Genomic DNA, 17,685 nt, shown 5'->3' with positions numbered 1-17,685 from the left:
CTGGGCTGTTCCCCGGTGGAGATATTGGCAACAGCAATACCAGCACAAAAAAATGCATGGAAGCATGTGATCAGTGACGGCAACGTTCAAAAATGCTCGGATACAGTTTTGTACACAAAGGGAGCATACAGTAAATGGACCTTAAAACTGCCCATAGATGTCAGAGAGTAAGAGTTATTGCTGTCTGAACAAGAAAATGAGTGAAAGAGAAAAAAAGCGTTTTGGATTCGGGAGCATAATCTGTAATAATATCTGCGATCATCATTCTACTACCTCATTTTATTATGTTGCAGCTATAGTTGACAATCTCATGTTTACTTTTCTTCCCTCATGCAGTTATTGAGGGCACCTTTGGAGTAATGAGTCAGAGCCTTGGTGAACTCAGTGAGCATTTGGTTTCTGGATGATGATTCCCTCCGTTCAAATACACCTACATAAAGAGGCATATGCTGTTAAAGTTACACGACCAAAACATCGAGAAGTCTATAAGGTGGTGGCTGCTTTACAAGACGGCATCTTTTAAGATTCCAGTACAGATAATGAACCCCGTGGCAACACTGAGCTTTTAGGAGCCGTTTACGTGATGCTTTGTAAATAAAAGAAAACACCATGAATTCCAGTGGCGTGAACAGCTCTATGGGGTCCTGTTTATTCATTACCCCCCTCTCTGCACATTCGGGTTTCCCTCTTTTTGGAGAAAACCCCGAACACACCAGAGACAAATGAATTGTGAATTTTTTTATTGCTCTGACAGCAGTGTCGCTCTTTGCGGTGTGGAATAATGAGCCAGTCGTCAGTGATATGGGCAACATCTGCTCCTCAGAATGAGGCAGACCAGCAGCTCCAGATGAGAAATGCAGGGTGATGCCATGAGTCGTGAGGATTAATCGACGGTTTCTGATGATGGCAGAGGCAGCAGGTGCGAGTATGCAACAGTTTCAGGAAGATAAAAAGTCCGGCGTCAGTGTTTTGAGAGTCCACTAAAGCTGAGCGATGCCTGCTGATGATATTTCTGGGTGCGAGCCCAAGTCCAGATCTGCTGATTCACTGCGGTCGTCCAGATAAGAGGATGTTGGTGCAGCAGCAGCAGCAACATCAGCACAGGATCTAGCTTATAGACCCACACTCTCAATAGTGGTGTGTTCCGGGGAAATAGTAAATGTAGACAGGAGGTCTTGGTTCGTGTCAGTTTCATCGTAAAAAGCATCAGTGCGGCGTCCACTCTCCGTCCTCCTGGGAGGAGAATATCAATAAGGACATCAGATCTGTCAAGTGAAAGGTCAGAAATATCAATCCGCGCTCATCTTCAGGATGCGCAGTGGTCTTCTGTCGACATGTGAAAAAAACCCTGTTTTAGTCAGTAGGGATCGAAGAATCGTGATTTCCCCCAATCATGTGTTGTTGTGAAACGGCTGCTGCCTCAACTCCCCGCTGACCCTTCGGCAAGGTTTTCCTGCACGACTGAACATTCACGCTTAATAAAAAGTGTTACCTCTTATCCAGTCGAGGATGGTTTGGGGGGGACTCAAGCTGGAAATGAAGATAAAGCAGAGAATCTTCAACAGAGTATTGGAATATAACATTATTTCAGCGGAAAAGCTCCTTATGTCTCATTACGATGTGAACGTTTGACAGTAATGGAAGAAGGGCAGCTACCAAACAGCGTTAGTAGTTCATGAAGACATACTTTAGAGGAGATTGCAGTCGTAGTTAAAGAAGTAAAAGGTGTCAGTGGATTTAAAAATAGAGAAGAGAAGTAGTAGTGGAGGAGTCAAAGTAATATTTACAATCATGCAAATACTTTCAAGAAGCGAAAATTGCATCAATACTATCAGAGTAGAACTTCAAGCAGTAAAGGTTATTGCAAGATGTTTTGAAATAATATTTGTATTAGTAAAATGAGATGAATAGTAGTAAAGGTTTTTGAGGACAGAGGCGTGAAGTGTGGCTGAGAAACGGCGAGGAGTGATTCCTGATGAAGTAACAAAAACAGTTTTGGTCATATTGGCTGATGACGTAGTATTGGCCGTTATATTTCTTAAAAATATTTTAGTAGTTGAGCAGGTAGACCTGATTATGATAACAGTCTTAGTAGTAGCCATGGAAGTGATAATAAATTAGCATTACTAGGTGATAAAAAGTAGAAACAGTTTTAGCTTTACTCGCTGTTAATAATGATTGTACTTGCTTAACTCAGGGTTGAATAACTCAACATATGGGTGTGAATAAAGGAAACCGTAATTGCCTCACAAATATTCACTCTATGTCTGTAGATGCATCTGTGTTCAACATGGTGTGTGTTTTGATATTGGCCTTATGTCCCCCTGACGCCACTGTCGTTGGGAAAACTGAGTCATGTTACGAGATAAAATTGATTAAAATTGCAACATGTGTATTTGTAGAATGAGTGAATGTAATAATCGCTGCTGTACAATTGTGCATGAAGTAACTGAAAAAGTTGAAGAGGTATTTAAGTTGTGGTGCTTCAGCATCCAAAGTAAATGAAGCAGAACTGCCGTTTATATATTTACTACACTGCCCTTTACATGTAGTTTAGTGAGTATGACGCGTTCTACAAGTTTGTATTCCTTGTCTTTCTTACAATGTAACAGATGGCTATAATCTGCTGTGTGGGCACCTCAGGTAATCTTCGTTCGTGTTAGCGCAGCAACACTTTTTGAACTTCGACAGTCAGGATTAACCCAGGTTAGCATCATGGCTGCCACTAACTCCAACCAAGTGTTAACATTTGAACTGCGATTAACTCCAGTGCGCATTATGGCAAAGCTTCAATCAGTTTTTACTTAGTTTTCACACACCTGCTAACATTTAACTCAGTGCTTGTGGTAGCCCTAACTCCAAGGTAATACACATGTTTTTATCTGACGTAAGTCCACAAGACAGAACCCATATTCACGTTGATATGTCATGCTTTAATACAACAAAAATAGTAATATAGTTAGCGCTTTTAATCCACGTATTCTTTCAGGACTATTACACGTGACGTCTCAATGTCGGGGCTCCAACATTTTGCTTATGTTTGTGTCGTTTGTTTCTCCACAGAGGTGACGGTGGTGTATCAGAACGGGCTGCCGGTGATCTCAGTCAGTTTGCCGTCACGCAGGGAGCGATGCCAGTTCACCCTGAAGCCTCTCAGTGACTGTGTGGGAGTCTTCCTGCAGCAGCTCCAAGCTGAGGACAGAGGCATCGACCGGGTAGCCATCTACTCCACCGGTATTCTCATGAAACACACACACACACGAGAGCATGAATTCATTCTTAAATTGTGAACAATAACATGAGTGTGCCGCCGGAGTCCACGTGTCGCTGGAATAACCATCTTGTCGTGCAGATACGGCTGCAGTTCTCTGTTCTGTTCAGTCAGACATGATTGTCGGGAGAGGTGAAGTGTGCGTGTGGAGGTGTGCTCACCGGTCTCACCCGTCCTCTATTCTATTTGTGTGTCTCCCAGATGGAGCGAGGGTGGCCTCCTCCACAGGCATAGACATCCTGCTGCTGGATGATTTCAAGCTTGTCATCAACGACACCACGCATCTAGTGAGGCCACCAAGAAGAGGTGAGGGCGGCCGCCGACTCCCAACCAGGCTTTTTTTACCGCTGTTGCTCCGCAGAATTGCTGCCACACGAGGAGGCGGAGAGGCTGAACGATGTCAAGTTCCTGGTGCAGCAGCTCTACACTACTCTGCGCATCGAGGAGCACCAACTCAGCAAAGAGCGGGAGCTGATTGGACGGCTGGAGGACCTCAACTCCCAACTGCGCCCCTTGGAGAAGGTGTGGAATTTAAATAACTGTTAAATCACTTTCAAGAGCGTCCGAAAGCTGACAGTTTTATGTAAAATGAATGTGTTTTAATACCCTGCCACCCATCGACTGACTGGACTTACGTGAGCTGTGGGATTAACGCACAAAATCTTGCATGAAAAGTGATGTTGTCACACATTCGACTTGGATTAGATTAGACAGAGGAAATGCCCTTTCTTAATCCCAAAACGTCTTCCTTCCCTGTTCCATGTACTAGTGCCGGCATCCACCCACATTTACATTTTTGTATGGTGGACTATGGAGTTTTGCCGGTCATGTGACTTCATGTGTGGCCCCTGTTAAGTCAAACATATAATAACATATAATAATTGTATTTAGTTAAATACATGTGGTTGTATGTACATGAATATTTCTTGTCCTTGGAAAAACAAAAAACAAAAAAACTCTAAATAATAATCAAAGAATAAAAGGAAAACGTATTTTGAATAAACTATAATTTTTCTTTTTCTTTAATTATTTATTTTTTATCACAGTAGTGTTTTTCCCAGGTTTTCCCACCTGATTTAAGGCCTGAGGGATTTTTCTTTGTTTGTTTTTTTGTTTATTCATGGTCACAGTCTATGCAGCCCTCACGTGAATGCACAGCACTTGGATTTAATGTTAGTCGCCCTCCTGCCCCTGTGTTCCACAGTCAGTCATAGTTCAGTGGTCAGTGGGTGAGTCACAGCATCAATAAAGGCAACACCAGTTTCCTCATTCTTCGCAGCGTGTGCAGGTGCCGTCCAGTAAATTATTGAATGCTTGAATCAATGTCTTGACCGAACAGTTACTTTGAAGATGAAAGTTTCATGGTGTTAACATGAAACTCTGGTACAAAGTGAACCTTGCTGGATATTCGCGGCTCGTACTGGCACAGTTTGATCTTCTAAAATTTGTTCGTTTCCTCAAAGTGATCGTAACAACCCTCATCTTATGAGCACATCTTGTTATGACCTTGTGGCAGAGGCTGTTATCTGAGAACTCCCTTGTCTTGGCGTTTGTGTAGGTGAGGGACGAGCTGAGCAAGAAGGCAGAGCGGCGCACCACCTGGGTGCTCTGGGGGGGGATGGCCTACATGGCAACCCAGTTTGGCATCCTGGCCAGACTGACCTGGTGGGAGTATTCATGGGATATCATGGAGCCCGTCACTTACTTTATTACCTACGGAACCGCCATGGCCATGTACGCCTACTTCGTGCTCACACGCCAGGTAAGACCACACCCCCTCCCTCCACAGTACAGTGGCACCTCGGTTTTCGAACGTCCCGGACTTCAAACAATTTTTTTTGCTTCTGATTTCGGACGAAAATCCAGAACTCAAACGCCCTCGAACAAAGCCGGAAAAACATAACGTGTGCGGACCGATCAACTGACCCACGACGCGCTTTGTTATTGTATTTGTTATTACATTCAGAGCTGGACACGCACCGGGCACCTCTTCACTTCTGGAGAGACGTCACTCACTTGGCAACCCCTCCCACATGCAGCGGCCACACACATAGAGGAACAGCGCACCTGCAGCAGACACTCTACATTCACTCCTACAAAAGACTATTTTAAGGCTTGGAACGCATTATTTCTTTTTCCATTCATTGTAATGGGAAAAATCGATTCAGAATTCAAACAAATCGCTTCTCGAACGGCCGTCTGGAACGGATTGTGGTCGGGAACCCAGGTACCACTGTACTTAGATATACATGCTAAGAGGAAATACAGTGAAAGTGAAATGTGTTTTAGAATAACTTGGCTGTAGTCTAGAAATAACTGGTATGTACTCCATGACAAAAAGATTATGCTGCCAACAATAATAATCTCATAAATAATAATAATGAATGATTAATAATCATGGTATTTAAATCTAATACAAATAATTCAATACAAAACCATTTATTTTGGCGGCAGCAGTTTTTTCCTGTCTCTTTTTTTATTTTATTATTCCAAAATGTTCTCTCTATCTTCATGCGTTGCCACGAAACCGAGTGTCAGCATTGAGTTTTGGAGGTGAGATTTGACTCTCCTCTCCCGTCTGTCAACTCACAGGAGTATGTTTACCCCGACGCCAGAGACCGACAGTATCTGCTGTTCTTCCACAAAGGAGTGAAGAGGACACGCTTCGACATCGAAAAGTACAACAAGCTGAAGGATGATATTGCTGAGGTACGGTCGCCTGCTGACAGATCTGATGTGCCATGTAAAACAAGCTCAGCGGGAGTCAGCTGTTTTCACACCTTTTTTTTTTTTTTTTTTTTACTTGCTGGTGTTCCGCAGGTGGAGTTGGATCTGAAGCGTCTTCGAGATCCTCTCCAGCTTCAGCTCCCGGTGCAACAGCTCTCCAATGGCAAAGAATGATGGGAAGAGTGATCCCTCTCTGCGCTCCTGTAGTTCTCTCTCCCTCTGCCTTCCTCCCTCAACACTCCCTCCCTTTCCGCTTCTCCTCTCCGACGACCCCATCCCTCTCTTTCTTTCAGTTGGTTTGTTTCTGTTTTTCTTCTTTTTCTTTCCCGACTGAAAGTGGAATCTTGCTTCAAGAGGGAAAAGACGGTGAGAATACCAGAAACTCTCTCAGATGGTGAAGATGTTGAAAAGAGTGAGGAGGAGGAGGATGATGATGATGATATTATTAATAATAATGATGATGATGATGATGGTGGTGATGATGGAATTAAACCCCGGCACTATGGATGATGTGAAGGGAAACCTACAGGGACCTCCTGAGGACAAAACCAGGAACTGTCACGCATCTGGACACTCCGGGACAGGGGACTCGCTGGACAGCGGCGCGCGTGTGGACTCGCGGGACAGGGACATCCGGTCACTCTGCCAGGTGGACGCAGCAGTCGAACCGTCCACACACTTTTCGCGGGCCGGTGGATCTTATCTAATAAAGTTTACAAGGAAGCCCTCGCCTCCAACGTGCCACGTCTGACTGCTGTCGCACCATCAGAGACTCTCTCCTCCGCTGCCTCTCCCCTCCACGGGACGGACATCAGTCCCCGGGTGACCTTCGTTGCAGGATGCCTGGACGGCCTGCTTTCCTCTTCCTGTTGATAATCCTGTAGCGGCCCTGCGGTCTGCCCAGACATGAGAGTACTACCGACAACAACATCACTGTGTGTTCTTTTATTCCAAAAAAATATTTTGGCACTTTTTATTTTGAAAGCCATAGTATATTTGTTATGAGAAGAATATAAATAAATATATATATATATGTATACAATCAAATAAACTGATGACCAGAGGCTAGTTTTTCCTCAATGGGGGGAGGAAGACTGTTGGACCATTTTAATGTTCGTCATCCAACCAAACTGTGTTTTCACCGAACACGTCTTTTGTTATATTTGGTGAGTGTCCGTTTTTATTCAAGAATCTGGTGATGAAATTTCAAATGTGCTTTGATGATATAAGTTAGAATGTGAATTGACTTTTATGTCACTGACCTTCTTCAGTACCAACGTTGCAGTTGTCATACAAAACTCTGTTCTGAATTTTAGGTTTTTATTCCTTTTTGAACATGAAAAAAGCTATTATGATTCATCTAAAAATGTCTAAATGTTCATGTATTTCACGCTCATCTCGTTTCTGGAAACAGACAGGTGAATAGAAAGTTTTGATTTTGGTCTTCAGGCGATGTAGAAAACCAGTTTCCTCCCCCCACTGTGGCCGTGATGCCTCCCTGCTCCCTCGACGGCCCGGCAGGGTAGACTGCATGCTGTGGTATGCCCTCAGTAGAAACTTGTGAATGTGTAGGAGCATTATCTCAACCGTGTACCCGATCGGGCACCTTTTCTTTGCCACATCGAGCTGAAGTCCCCCTGAATCTGTTTGTCCTGAGAGCCTTCAGAAGCCTTCTCCGCTTATTGGTCCATTATTGGGATTGCGTTTGTTCAGGTAGTGGAATGGAGATCCTCTTTGGACCTTTCACTGTCATTTTAGTTGTTTGTTTCCTCAAAGGGGACGGGTCATCACCTTTGTGTGTGTGTGGTCAAGATGGCTTTGTAGATCTGTGTACTGGCTGTTATAACACACATAACTGGCTGTTGAACGTCCAATTTTTGGTCCCAAAAAATTGCGCCCAGGAGCAAAAGTCATATGCGATTCAGTGCAAAACTTTTATTTTTTATGTAAAATGAGTTAATAATTTGCTTTAAGGTGCATTCACTGACCTGGTTAGCATCAGACGCCATGAGTCTAACTTGGATTCAAAACAATGGATGTTGCGTTGACCTGTTTCAAAATCGCAGCTGCCGACCTTATTGCTCCATAAACAAAAAACAGAACAGCCTTTTATGTGTTTTAGAAGCGGGCGATACACAGAGCTTTCACGTCACCGCTGTTTATTTCGGGACTCGTGCAGCCTCATCAGTGTGTCGAAATGGTGCCTTGTGTGAAGATGGATTTCACTGCTGGGGTGGTGGTCATGTGACTTGAACACTTGCATGTTTGAGGGTGATGTGGTTTTTTTTGTTTTCTCTCGAGTGGGAGTGAAATTGGGGGCAAAGTCCAGATTGTTCATAAATCCCCGGCAGCTTTCTGGATTTCTATTTCTGCCGTCTCATACACACACACACAAATGGCCCCTCTGCTGGTTCCATGTCCCGCCATCATCTCCTCCTTTTTTAAAATCACTCCATGCCTTTTGCTTTCATTTGTTAAAAAATACCTAAATCTATAATATAAGGAACTTTACTATAAAGAGGGTGTTGCATGAATGTATGTTTACAGGGGAAAATTATGTTAAAATAAACGATTTATCAACAAAAAAAAAAAGAAAAGAAAATACAGGAGAAATCATGTAAGAGCGTCATTTGTAGAGATTCTTAGCTAATAATGGACAAACTTGAGTCTGAGAATCTGTCCTGCCAAATCCAAGCCAACCAGCCGCTCTCCATCACCTTGTTTACTCCGGTAACTCTCTTTATTCTCCCTCGAGAATGGAAAACAACTGTGCGAGGCGTCACTTGCATCCAAATATATCATGACCTTCTTTCAGTTATGAATTGTGTGGTTGTTTTTACATGCACTTGGATTTCAATGCCTGAAGCAGAATAAATCGGGTGGAAATGATTCTCCATTCTGACCCCTTGTTTTGTTCTCTCGTCTTTATGTTTCTGTTGACATATGATGCTGTAATGTTGGCAAAAAAGAACATGTAAAATCCTGTATCATTTATGAAATATGTATAAAAGAGAAATGTAATTCAATTATCAATAAAATCCTTATCCAGGTTTTGGAGCTGCTGAGTGGCGGTGAGTTTTGTTCCTCGTCACGTGACTGATGCCGGAGATGTTCACCAGCAGATGCTGTCGGGGTCCTGACCCCCATCCTCCGGCTTTCCTTGGCCTCCCGCTCACACTTGACCGGACATCCCTCTGAGATAGATCGGCAAGGAAGTGGTTAAAGATAAATAAATGATGTATACCAGTCCATACCACGAGATTTCATGAGGCTTCACTTTGAGCGCAGGTCAACAGCAACATTCAATGTCCAAAGCTGCACTTTCATCTTCACATGCATGTTAGATTATAATGGATCACTCCATAATTGGTGGAACACGAAAATTGAACGCCATATGTGGCTCTATTTGGATGATTCACTTTCTTGTGGCTTTTATTTCACAACATATAAAACGGTTTTCAAGGTCACGTCATCTTTATTAATATCATAAGCTCAAATGATAACTATCTGAATGTTATTATTGTTTGAGCTCATGATGACGTGGAGAAAAAAAGGAATTTACTTATATGAAATTAAAAAAAAAAATCTTGTTTATTTAACAATAAATAAATCATTCCTATGCACAGCAGAGGTACGATAAATCACTATGTCCTCCGCAGGAGACCTGGCAATATGAAGGGAATGTGAGCATTCACAGCTCATTTCATCCTCCAGCCTCCAGGATCCATGTCCCTCATTCACTTAATTGTATGTAAGACATAAAAAAGTGCACGCGTCACTTGTTTTGCGCTGCTGAACGTGAAGTAGAAGAGTTGTCTCTGGTGCTGCTGGCGGATAAGCAATGAGGCAGGAGAGCTCAATTGATCTCACTGAGAGATCATGATGCTTATCGACCTTCAGCCAGCACGGTTTTAAATCATAAAGGCTGAAGACATTCAGACATGGTACGGTACGTGGAAGTTGCTTGTGTGTTTGAGGGCTGTGCGGCGTGAACAATAGAAGCATGTTCTTTGTGGAGTGTGGGGTGGAGAGGTCAGGGTCGGACAGACAGACGGACAGAGGAGCAGATATGAAGCATCCACTGATGAACACAAGAGGTTACAGCTCATGTCTCTGCTGTCACTACAAGCACAAGATGATATTTGTTGTGGTGACAGTTCTGCTGCAAGGTGTTGTCGCCGTCCCAGCCACCGGTGAGTCGCCATATTTTATTTTGCAACATTCATCTGTCAGATAATACAATATGTTCTTTGGCTTTTTGCTTGTTGAACCACGCAACACCGATGTTGGTCGTCTGTTGACCATCTTTTTATCGTACAGTTTGTTTGTTTTTAGTGGACCAGCAGCTCAGCATGTCGCCCCAATACAAAATACTTTTTTATTGTTTTATGGTTTTTATTTATTGATTTTATCTCAGACATCTAAGAAGGCGGTGTCAACAGTGTTTGGTTGCACCGTTCTTTGGCCCTTCTTTTGCCATCTTTATTATTTGTGGTCTTGTTTCATTTGTATTATTGATTCCCGAAACACACGCACACATAAAGTTTGGTTTTCACATTACTAGTCAATAAGCAGTTTTCTGATTCTGGTTCCTCAGTTCATGGGTCGACCTTTTAAAAATTCTATTTATATAAATATTGCCACTAAAAATGTTCTTCTTTTCTTTAGCAATGTATTTAATCACATAATCTCCACATTTAATTTCAATTAATGTCTTTTATATTTACTTTCCAAAGCACTGATTTAAATGAATTGTCAGCTAGTAAATCCTCATCAAACTTAACTCGTGGGCTGGATGCATTTATGGCCCATGACATCATCTGACTTGTCATTTGCTTGAACCTTTCTCAGAGGTTCCTCCACCTAAACCTACCAGCTCCAAAACCCTGAATTTATCCCCTTCATGTTCTCCGTTGAACATCCGTGGACCTCAGTGAACGCCTTCTTCTTCACCTCCATCTTCACAAAATTTTGTCCAAACCATCTGATCCTGACCGTCCTGGTTCCTCCCAATGACTTCTTCATCTGTTCTTCGCTTACGTTTGCTAAGTCTCTTCATTTTGTGATGTCACACCGCGACATGCCAGTCCTCCTCCACCCTGACTGCACTCTCCTCTTCACCACCCTTGATCTCTGTCCGTGACCCACCATGTCTCACAGAGGGTGCCACATGCTGCAGCCTGGTGCTCAGACCCAACGCTGAGAGTAATGTGTGAAAAGCTATGGAGCAAACTTGCTAACAGGATTGCCGTTTGTCTCCCAGTAATGGGATTTGTCGATAAGAAAAATAAAGAATAAGCTTGACGCTGCACATCTTTGGCTCTTCAATCAGTGACTCGGGCCCCATCTGTTGGATTTAGTGGCCTTATTAGCATCCAGCCCCATGAGTCAGCGATGTCCTCCACCTCTCTGTGGAACAGGCGTCCAGTCCCGCTCCTTCTCCCGGCCTCAGATTCGTCCCTATCATTCATGACTAAAGGCGCAGTAGAAAGCCTTGAAACGTTGAGTGTTTTCTCTCAGAAAAACGCTCTGAAATAGACGTAGTGATGATGATGAATTTCTTAGGCGGATATTTTTATCCCTCTTCAACCTGGAGCTTCACTATAAAGACGTTTTAGTGAGCAACAGCCTGTAGTGAAGCTGGTTACCAGGGCAATAGGGTGTTGCCGTCAGGAGGCTGCCACTCCATGGTGACAGCTGCTGCCTTCACTTCCTGCTGATCCTCTTGATCAGCATCACTCACTCTCTGCTGTCGTCCCACACGTCTCCCCTTCATTGTTCCTCTGCTTAATTACTCTGTTGAGTGAGTATAAAGAGACTATTGACAGTTTTCCTCCTCGCTCTCGCTAATCTTCTTATGTGCTTGATGTTCTGACTCCGAGTCTCCACTGAGATGCAGTCACTGGGGGCCGGTGACGACATATATTCTATATGAAGGTGAAACATCTGAAGGGGACTGAAGTGCCGATGCATGAAGACCTTGACCAAGAATAGACCTGAAATGCAGACCTGGACCCAGACACCCAGGCTCACACCCCAACCTCGGTCCCAGGGGAACAGAAGACCTTAACCTGAGCCCAGACCAGAGAAACTGATCGAGAGCCCTGACCCCAGTCTGCAGCAAAGACCCATGTCTTGACCTTGACCAAGAAGCAGTGCCATGGCCCTGAGTCAAAACCCTTGATAGCGTCTCCTGGTCTAGACACCATAACCCAGACACCATAACCAGGATGAGGTCCCAAGGCCTTTCCCTGACTTCTGACCTAGTTGCCAAGACGCTAACACCGTAGGTGCCAACCACAAATAAAGTGAACCCACCGCGCTCAGGCTGAGTCCGAGTCACACACTGGACCGGACCTTAATTTATTGTAAGAGGGGCGTCGAAGGGTAATAAGTGGCTTTCCTACACTTTGCTGCCAAACCCAAAAAGTCAAAGCTGGATCATGAAGCCATGGTCTATATTCACACTGAAAATGGAGTTGAAAGGAGCGTTCGCTCGCCTGCTAAACACTAGCTTTCTCTCCTCCATCAGCCTGACAAAAGGAAACATATCTTTGGGGAACACCTTGAACACCTTGCCTGCCCTCCCGTCTCGTGTTTCACCACTTTGAGATTGCTCTATGTGTCGATCCTCTGCCAGCTCCGGACCCCTGCTCTGCCTACATCAGCCTGAACGAACCACGAAGAAACACGGACTACCATGTCAACCAGTCGGCCGGCCTGCCGCACTGTGACAACCACATGTCTGGGGAATGGTACCGCTTCACCGGCATGGCAGGTGAAGCCATGCCCACGTTCTGCATCCCGGGGAATCAGTGCGGCACCCACTCTCCCGTGTGGCTCAACGGCAGCCACCCTCAGATCCAAGACGGCGTGGTCAGCTTGCCAGTCTGTGCCACCTTTGGAGACGACTGCTGCCGCTGGAATGCCAGCGTGGATGTGAAGGCCTGCAGTGGAGGGTATTTCGTGTACCGCCTTCCCAGACCATCCGCCTGCTTCCAAGTCTACTGCGGCCGTGAGTGCACATGTCGTAGAAACTCGTCCGTCTTTGTTTGCTCATGAGCCAACTGTCTCTTTAGCCAGCAATTCCTTTCACTGTGTGTGTTTTTGTACAACATTTTCTAACAAAGTCTGTGCCTTCACGGACTTGGAATTCAATATCCTTTTTTAAATGAATCAGTGGAACACAAATAATTGCATTACCCTTCTGAGTCGTTAAAGTAATGGGGTCCACCCTCAGAAAAATATGAAATAAAAGCTATTCAGAAGCTCTTTAATGGCGCCATGTGTTCCAACATTTTGAAGGTTTTAACCTCATTTAAGATGCACAGTAAACAAGGTAAAACTAGCATTAGCATGCAAGAGACTACACTACCGTCATCAAACTACACTTGTGTGAGTTTCTGTTCTGGGATTCAGGAGGATCCATCTGCACAAACATTCAGACTTTTTCTTCCTGTCTGTCTTTGTTGCTCAGATTTCTATGACATCTGCGATGTGGTGGACTGCAAAGGTCCCACGTGTCCTCAGCCAGAGTGTCACTGTGCTGTTGGGATGGTCCTGGGACCGGACGGACAAACATGCCTTGGTGAGGGAGGAAGGATGAGCGACTGATAAAGAAGAGAACACAACAAGCACAGGAAATTATGGTGGCGGAGAGGTGCAAAACAAAACACACTTTCACAACACAAAACACACAATCGGAAAACAACACGCAATTGCTGAAACAAAACCCACTTTCACGAAACACGCAATTGCCATAACAAAACACAAATTGACAAAACAAAACACACAATCAGAAAAAAACACAATCGCAAAACAAATCATACAACCGTTAAAACAAAACACATTTTCACAAAACAAAATACACATTGACAAAACAAAACATATTATCAGAAAAAAAGCACACAATTGCTTAAACAAACCACTTTCATGAAACAAAACACACAATCAGAAAACAACACACAATTGCTAAAACAAAACCCACTTTCACAAAACACGCAATTGCCAAAACAAAACACAAATTGACAAAACAAAACACACAATCAGAAAAAAACACACAATCGCAAAACAAATCATACAACCGTAAAAACAAAACACATTTTCACATAACAAAATACACATTGACAAAACAAAACACACTATCAGAAAAAAAGCACACAATTGCTTAAACAAACCACTTTCATGAAACAAAACACACAATCAGAAAACAACACACAATCAGAAAACAACACACAATCGCAAAACAAATCATACAACCGTTAAAACAAAACACATTTTCACAAAATAAAATACACATTGACAAAACAAAACACACTATCAGAAAAAAGCACACAACAAACAAACCACTTTCATGAAACAAAACACACAATTGCCAAAACAAAACACACAATCAGAAAACAACCCACAATTGCTAAAACAAACCACTTTCACGAAACAAAACACACAATTGCCAAAAGAAAACACACAATCAGAAAACAACACACAATTGCTAAAACAAACCACTTTCACGAATCAAAACACACAATAGCCAAAACAAAACACACAATCAGAAAACGACATACAATTGCTGAAACAAAACACTTTCACGAAACAAAACACACAATTGCCAAAACAAAACACACAATCAGAAAACGACATACAATTGCTGAAACAAAACACTTTCACGAAACAAAACACACAATTGCCAAAACAAAACACACAATCAGAAAACGACACACAATTGCAAAAGCAAAATACACATTGACAAAACAAAACACACTATCAGAAAAAAAGCACACAATTACTTAAACAAACCACTTTCATGAAACAAAACACACAATTGCCAAAACAAAACACACAATCAGAAAACGACACACAATTGCTAAAACAAAACACTTTCACAAAACAAAACACACAATAGCCAAAACAAAACACACAATCAGAAAACGACATACAATTGCTGAAACAAAACACTTTCACGAAACAAAACACACAATTGCCAAAACAAAACACACAATCAGAAAACAACACACAATTGCAAAAGCAAAACACACATTGACAAAACAAAACACACAATCACCCAGAACTGTCTGTGTGTTTTGTGTTACTGTATGTTTTGTTTGGCACCACTAAGCCACCATAGGAAATAGTTAGAAAAGATCCCAGCATGCTTGTGTCTGATTTGAAAGGCTGTTGTGTACTGCTAGATTCAAACACCAAATACATGAAGCACATGGGTTCGGGTCGAGAAATCACGGCCTCTCATTCCGATGCTGCGCTCTGAGATGAGGGTCCAAGGTGGGGTCACTATAAGAGCCTCTCTTTCTCTCCATCCATCATTATTTTTTACGGCTCCGCTCAGTAATAGAAAAAGTCCTTTAAATTTGGTCTAAGTCAATAAACAGCCTGCTCTCTGCAACTTTACTGCCCAATAAACTCCAGCATTTTGTACTTAGTTAAAGCCCACGTGAAAATAAAGCTGCTGTGCATTCAGATGTGAACGAGTGTGAGAGGGCCAATGGCGGCTGTTCGGAGGTGTGCGCCAACACTAAAGGCTCCCGGCGCTGTGAGTGCAGAGCGGGTCGGGTCCTGGCTGAAGATGGGATCAGCTGTCGAGGTAGATCCGAGACCTCATTTACAAGTTGTTTATTTTCAAGGTGATATCATCCCCTTTGTTTGTGTGGCAGAGGTCACCGGCTGTCATGCCGACAACGGAGGCTGCAGTCACGGCTGCACGTCCTGGCTGGACTCGCACCGGTGCCACTGTCCCCGAGGACTGGAGCTGGGGGAGGACAAACGCACCTGTCAGGGTGTGTATGAGAGTGTGAATGATCGATACCACTGCTGCACTGTGCAAATGTTTTCTGCCAGAGGATTTGCTGCTCCCCAAACACCACAGTCACTCCACGCACAGTCGATACAGCAGAAGAAAAAAGCCCAGTTTTGGTTTGATCAGACAGGAAGCAGCCGTCGCTGATCCAAATCCAGCTGTTGCTGCATCTCCTTCATCGCTTTTGTGTTGCTGTCTCGCAGTGCCGGTCCAGTGTGACCCCAGCTCTATCACCGTCTCCGTACCTAAGGACCTGGTGGGAGGACTGGAGCTATTCCTGTCGAACTCCTCCTGTCGTGGCATCTCCAACGGCACACACATCAATCTCTCCTTCAGCCTGAAGACCTGCGGGACCACAGTGGAGGTCAGGCCACGCAGTCGCTTTCATAGCTCTCAGTCCACATATTTAGACGTCTGCTGCGGCTCAGGTGACAGGTGACAAGATCGTGGGCAGCAACATGGTGACGGGTCTTCCTCGGAGCAGCCCAGGCAGCAGCAGGGACCTGATAATGCGCACAAACAAGCTGGTGCTGCCAGTGACCTGCGAGTTCCCCAGAGAGTACCAGGTCTCCGATGGATACCAGGCCAGTCAGCGCGGCTCGCCGCTGGAGTTGGCGGGTCACAGCGAGGGAGTCTTCCCCTTCTCCCTGGAGCTTTTTAAGAGTGCGGAGTTCTCCGAGCCGTACCAGACGCCGCCGCAGCTGCGCCTCCACGACTCGCTGTTTTTTGGGGTGGAACCTAAAGAGAGGGTGGAAGGTCTCTCCGCACTGGTCGAGAGCTGCTTCGCAACACCGGGGCCTAAAGCTGACCAGGCCCTCAAGTACTTCCTCATCAAAGACGGGTGAATGGTTATCTGCTTCAAGCTGTCTTCCTGTAGACACTCAGAGTAGAACATTGAGAGTTTGACCCTGGCTAAACCAGTCTCTGCACCTATGAATGAGCAGGAAAGCGCGAAGTGGCGAATCTTCATTTGTTTAAGTCGGATCAGGAGCTAGAGGAGCAGCAGCTGCGCCGCCACAGGCTCAGCTGCTTGACAGAAACAAGACTGGAAACCTTTCAGAAAATGAGGAATCTATCGACCTCAGACTCTGATGAATGATGAGTCCCAGGGTCACGAAATAGGAAAAATCATCCTGGGAATTGGCACCTTTCTTGTGTAGAAGTGTTACTGCAGCACGTACGGTTCTCAGTGGCACTTCAAAGTTTCAAAACAGATAAGATCACTGTGTTTAAGATCTCCGTGTTTGTTCCTGCACAGCTGCATCTCAGATGAAACAGTGACTCAGATCACCTCCAAGGACCAGCTCTCCAAGCACTACCAAGTCCCAGTCTTCAAATTCATCGGGAAGGACAGCCGGGTGAGTCCGGGCAGAAGCAGCCGCCGTGGAGGGAGGGCGGACTGAGCTGAGCGATGCCTTTGTTTGCAGCAAGTCTTCCTCCACTGTCAGGTCCTGGTCTGCGGGGCGGGAGACTCCCGCTGCGCACAGAGGTGCAGGGGGCGCGTGCGCAGGCAGGCTGGGCCGAAGAGGGAGCTTCACACTCTGAGTGGTGGACCCATCGTCATCCTCTCTGACCCCTGACAACTGTTCAGTTCCAGCTGAGGTCCGCAGTGTCGTCGGCATCAGCAGCAACATGGCAGGTTCAGAATGTCACATTCTGCCGTCAAGATACTCTCACTATACTCACTGACTCATATCATGTAGGCAACGTAGCCAATAAAAGATGCCAAATCTCTCTGTTGTACTTTGACTTGGCACCGCCGTCTTGCTGCTTTGTGCTCTTCAATTAGTCAGAGCTGAACTCTCATCTGCTCTGTTCTGCTCCATTCTACTCTGCTGAAATTACTCTAGCTCACTCAGCTCTATGTTGGAGATTA

General features: G+C 44.5%; 2 protein-coding genes across 4 annotated transcripts in view; both read left to right on the top strand.

Annotated features, from left to right (window-relative positions):
- The window catches only part of mcu (mitochondrial calcium uniporter), a 63,047-nt gene extending 53,992 nt beyond the window's left edge, over positions 1 to 9,055 (top strand). For 2 of the 3 annotated variants that reach the window (XM_053874795.1, XM_053874794.1), the window contains exons 4-9: positions 3,064 to 3,234; positions 3,473 to 3,577; positions 3,633 to 3,793; positions 4,830 to 5,033; positions 5,864 to 5,980; positions 6,092 to 9,055. In XM_053874795.1, the coding sequence (XP_053730770.1) occupies positions 3,064 to 3,234; positions 3,473 to 3,577; positions 3,633 to 3,793; positions 4,830 to 5,033; positions 5,864 to 5,980; positions 6,092 to 6,172 (839 nt within the window). In that variant the 3' untranslated portion in view covers positions 6,173 to 9,055. Of the gene's footprint in view, positions 1 to 1,534; positions 2,644 to 3,063; positions 3,235 to 3,472; positions 3,578 to 3,632; positions 3,794 to 4,829; positions 5,034 to 5,863; positions 5,981 to 6,091 lie in introns of those variants that run through there. The other variant, XM_053874796.1, reaches the window with a different exon arrangement.
- Positions 9,056 to 10,035: 980 nt separating this feature from the next.
- Positions 10,036 to 17,530, top strand: oit3 (oncoprotein induced transcript 3). The gene is made up of 9 exons (XM_053875447.1): positions 10,036 to 10,191; positions 12,639 to 13,013; positions 13,476 to 13,586; positions 15,474 to 15,596; positions 15,667 to 15,789; positions 16,013 to 16,173; positions 16,238 to 16,650; positions 17,068 to 17,167; positions 17,237 to 17,530. The coding sequence occupies exons 1-9, from the start codon at positions 10,068 to 10,070 to the stop codon at positions 17,387 to 17,389; spliced, it is 1,683 nt and encodes a 560-aa protein (XP_053731422.1). The 5' UTR covers positions 10,036 to 10,067; the 3' UTR covers positions 17,390 to 17,530.
- Positions 17,531 to 17,685: the final 155 nt, after the last annotated feature.

This window comes from Synchiropus splendidus, chromosome 9 (assembly GCF_027744825.2).
Source record: "Synchiropus splendidus isolate RoL2022-P1 chromosome 9, RoL_Sspl_1.0, whole genome shotgun sequence".
Lineage (NCBI taxonomy): Eukaryota > Metazoa > Chordata > Actinopteri > Syngnathiformes > Callionymidae > Synchiropus > Synchiropus splendidus.
Note: the sequence above shows the minus strand (reverse complement) of the source record. Positions and strands in the feature narration are given on the sequence as shown.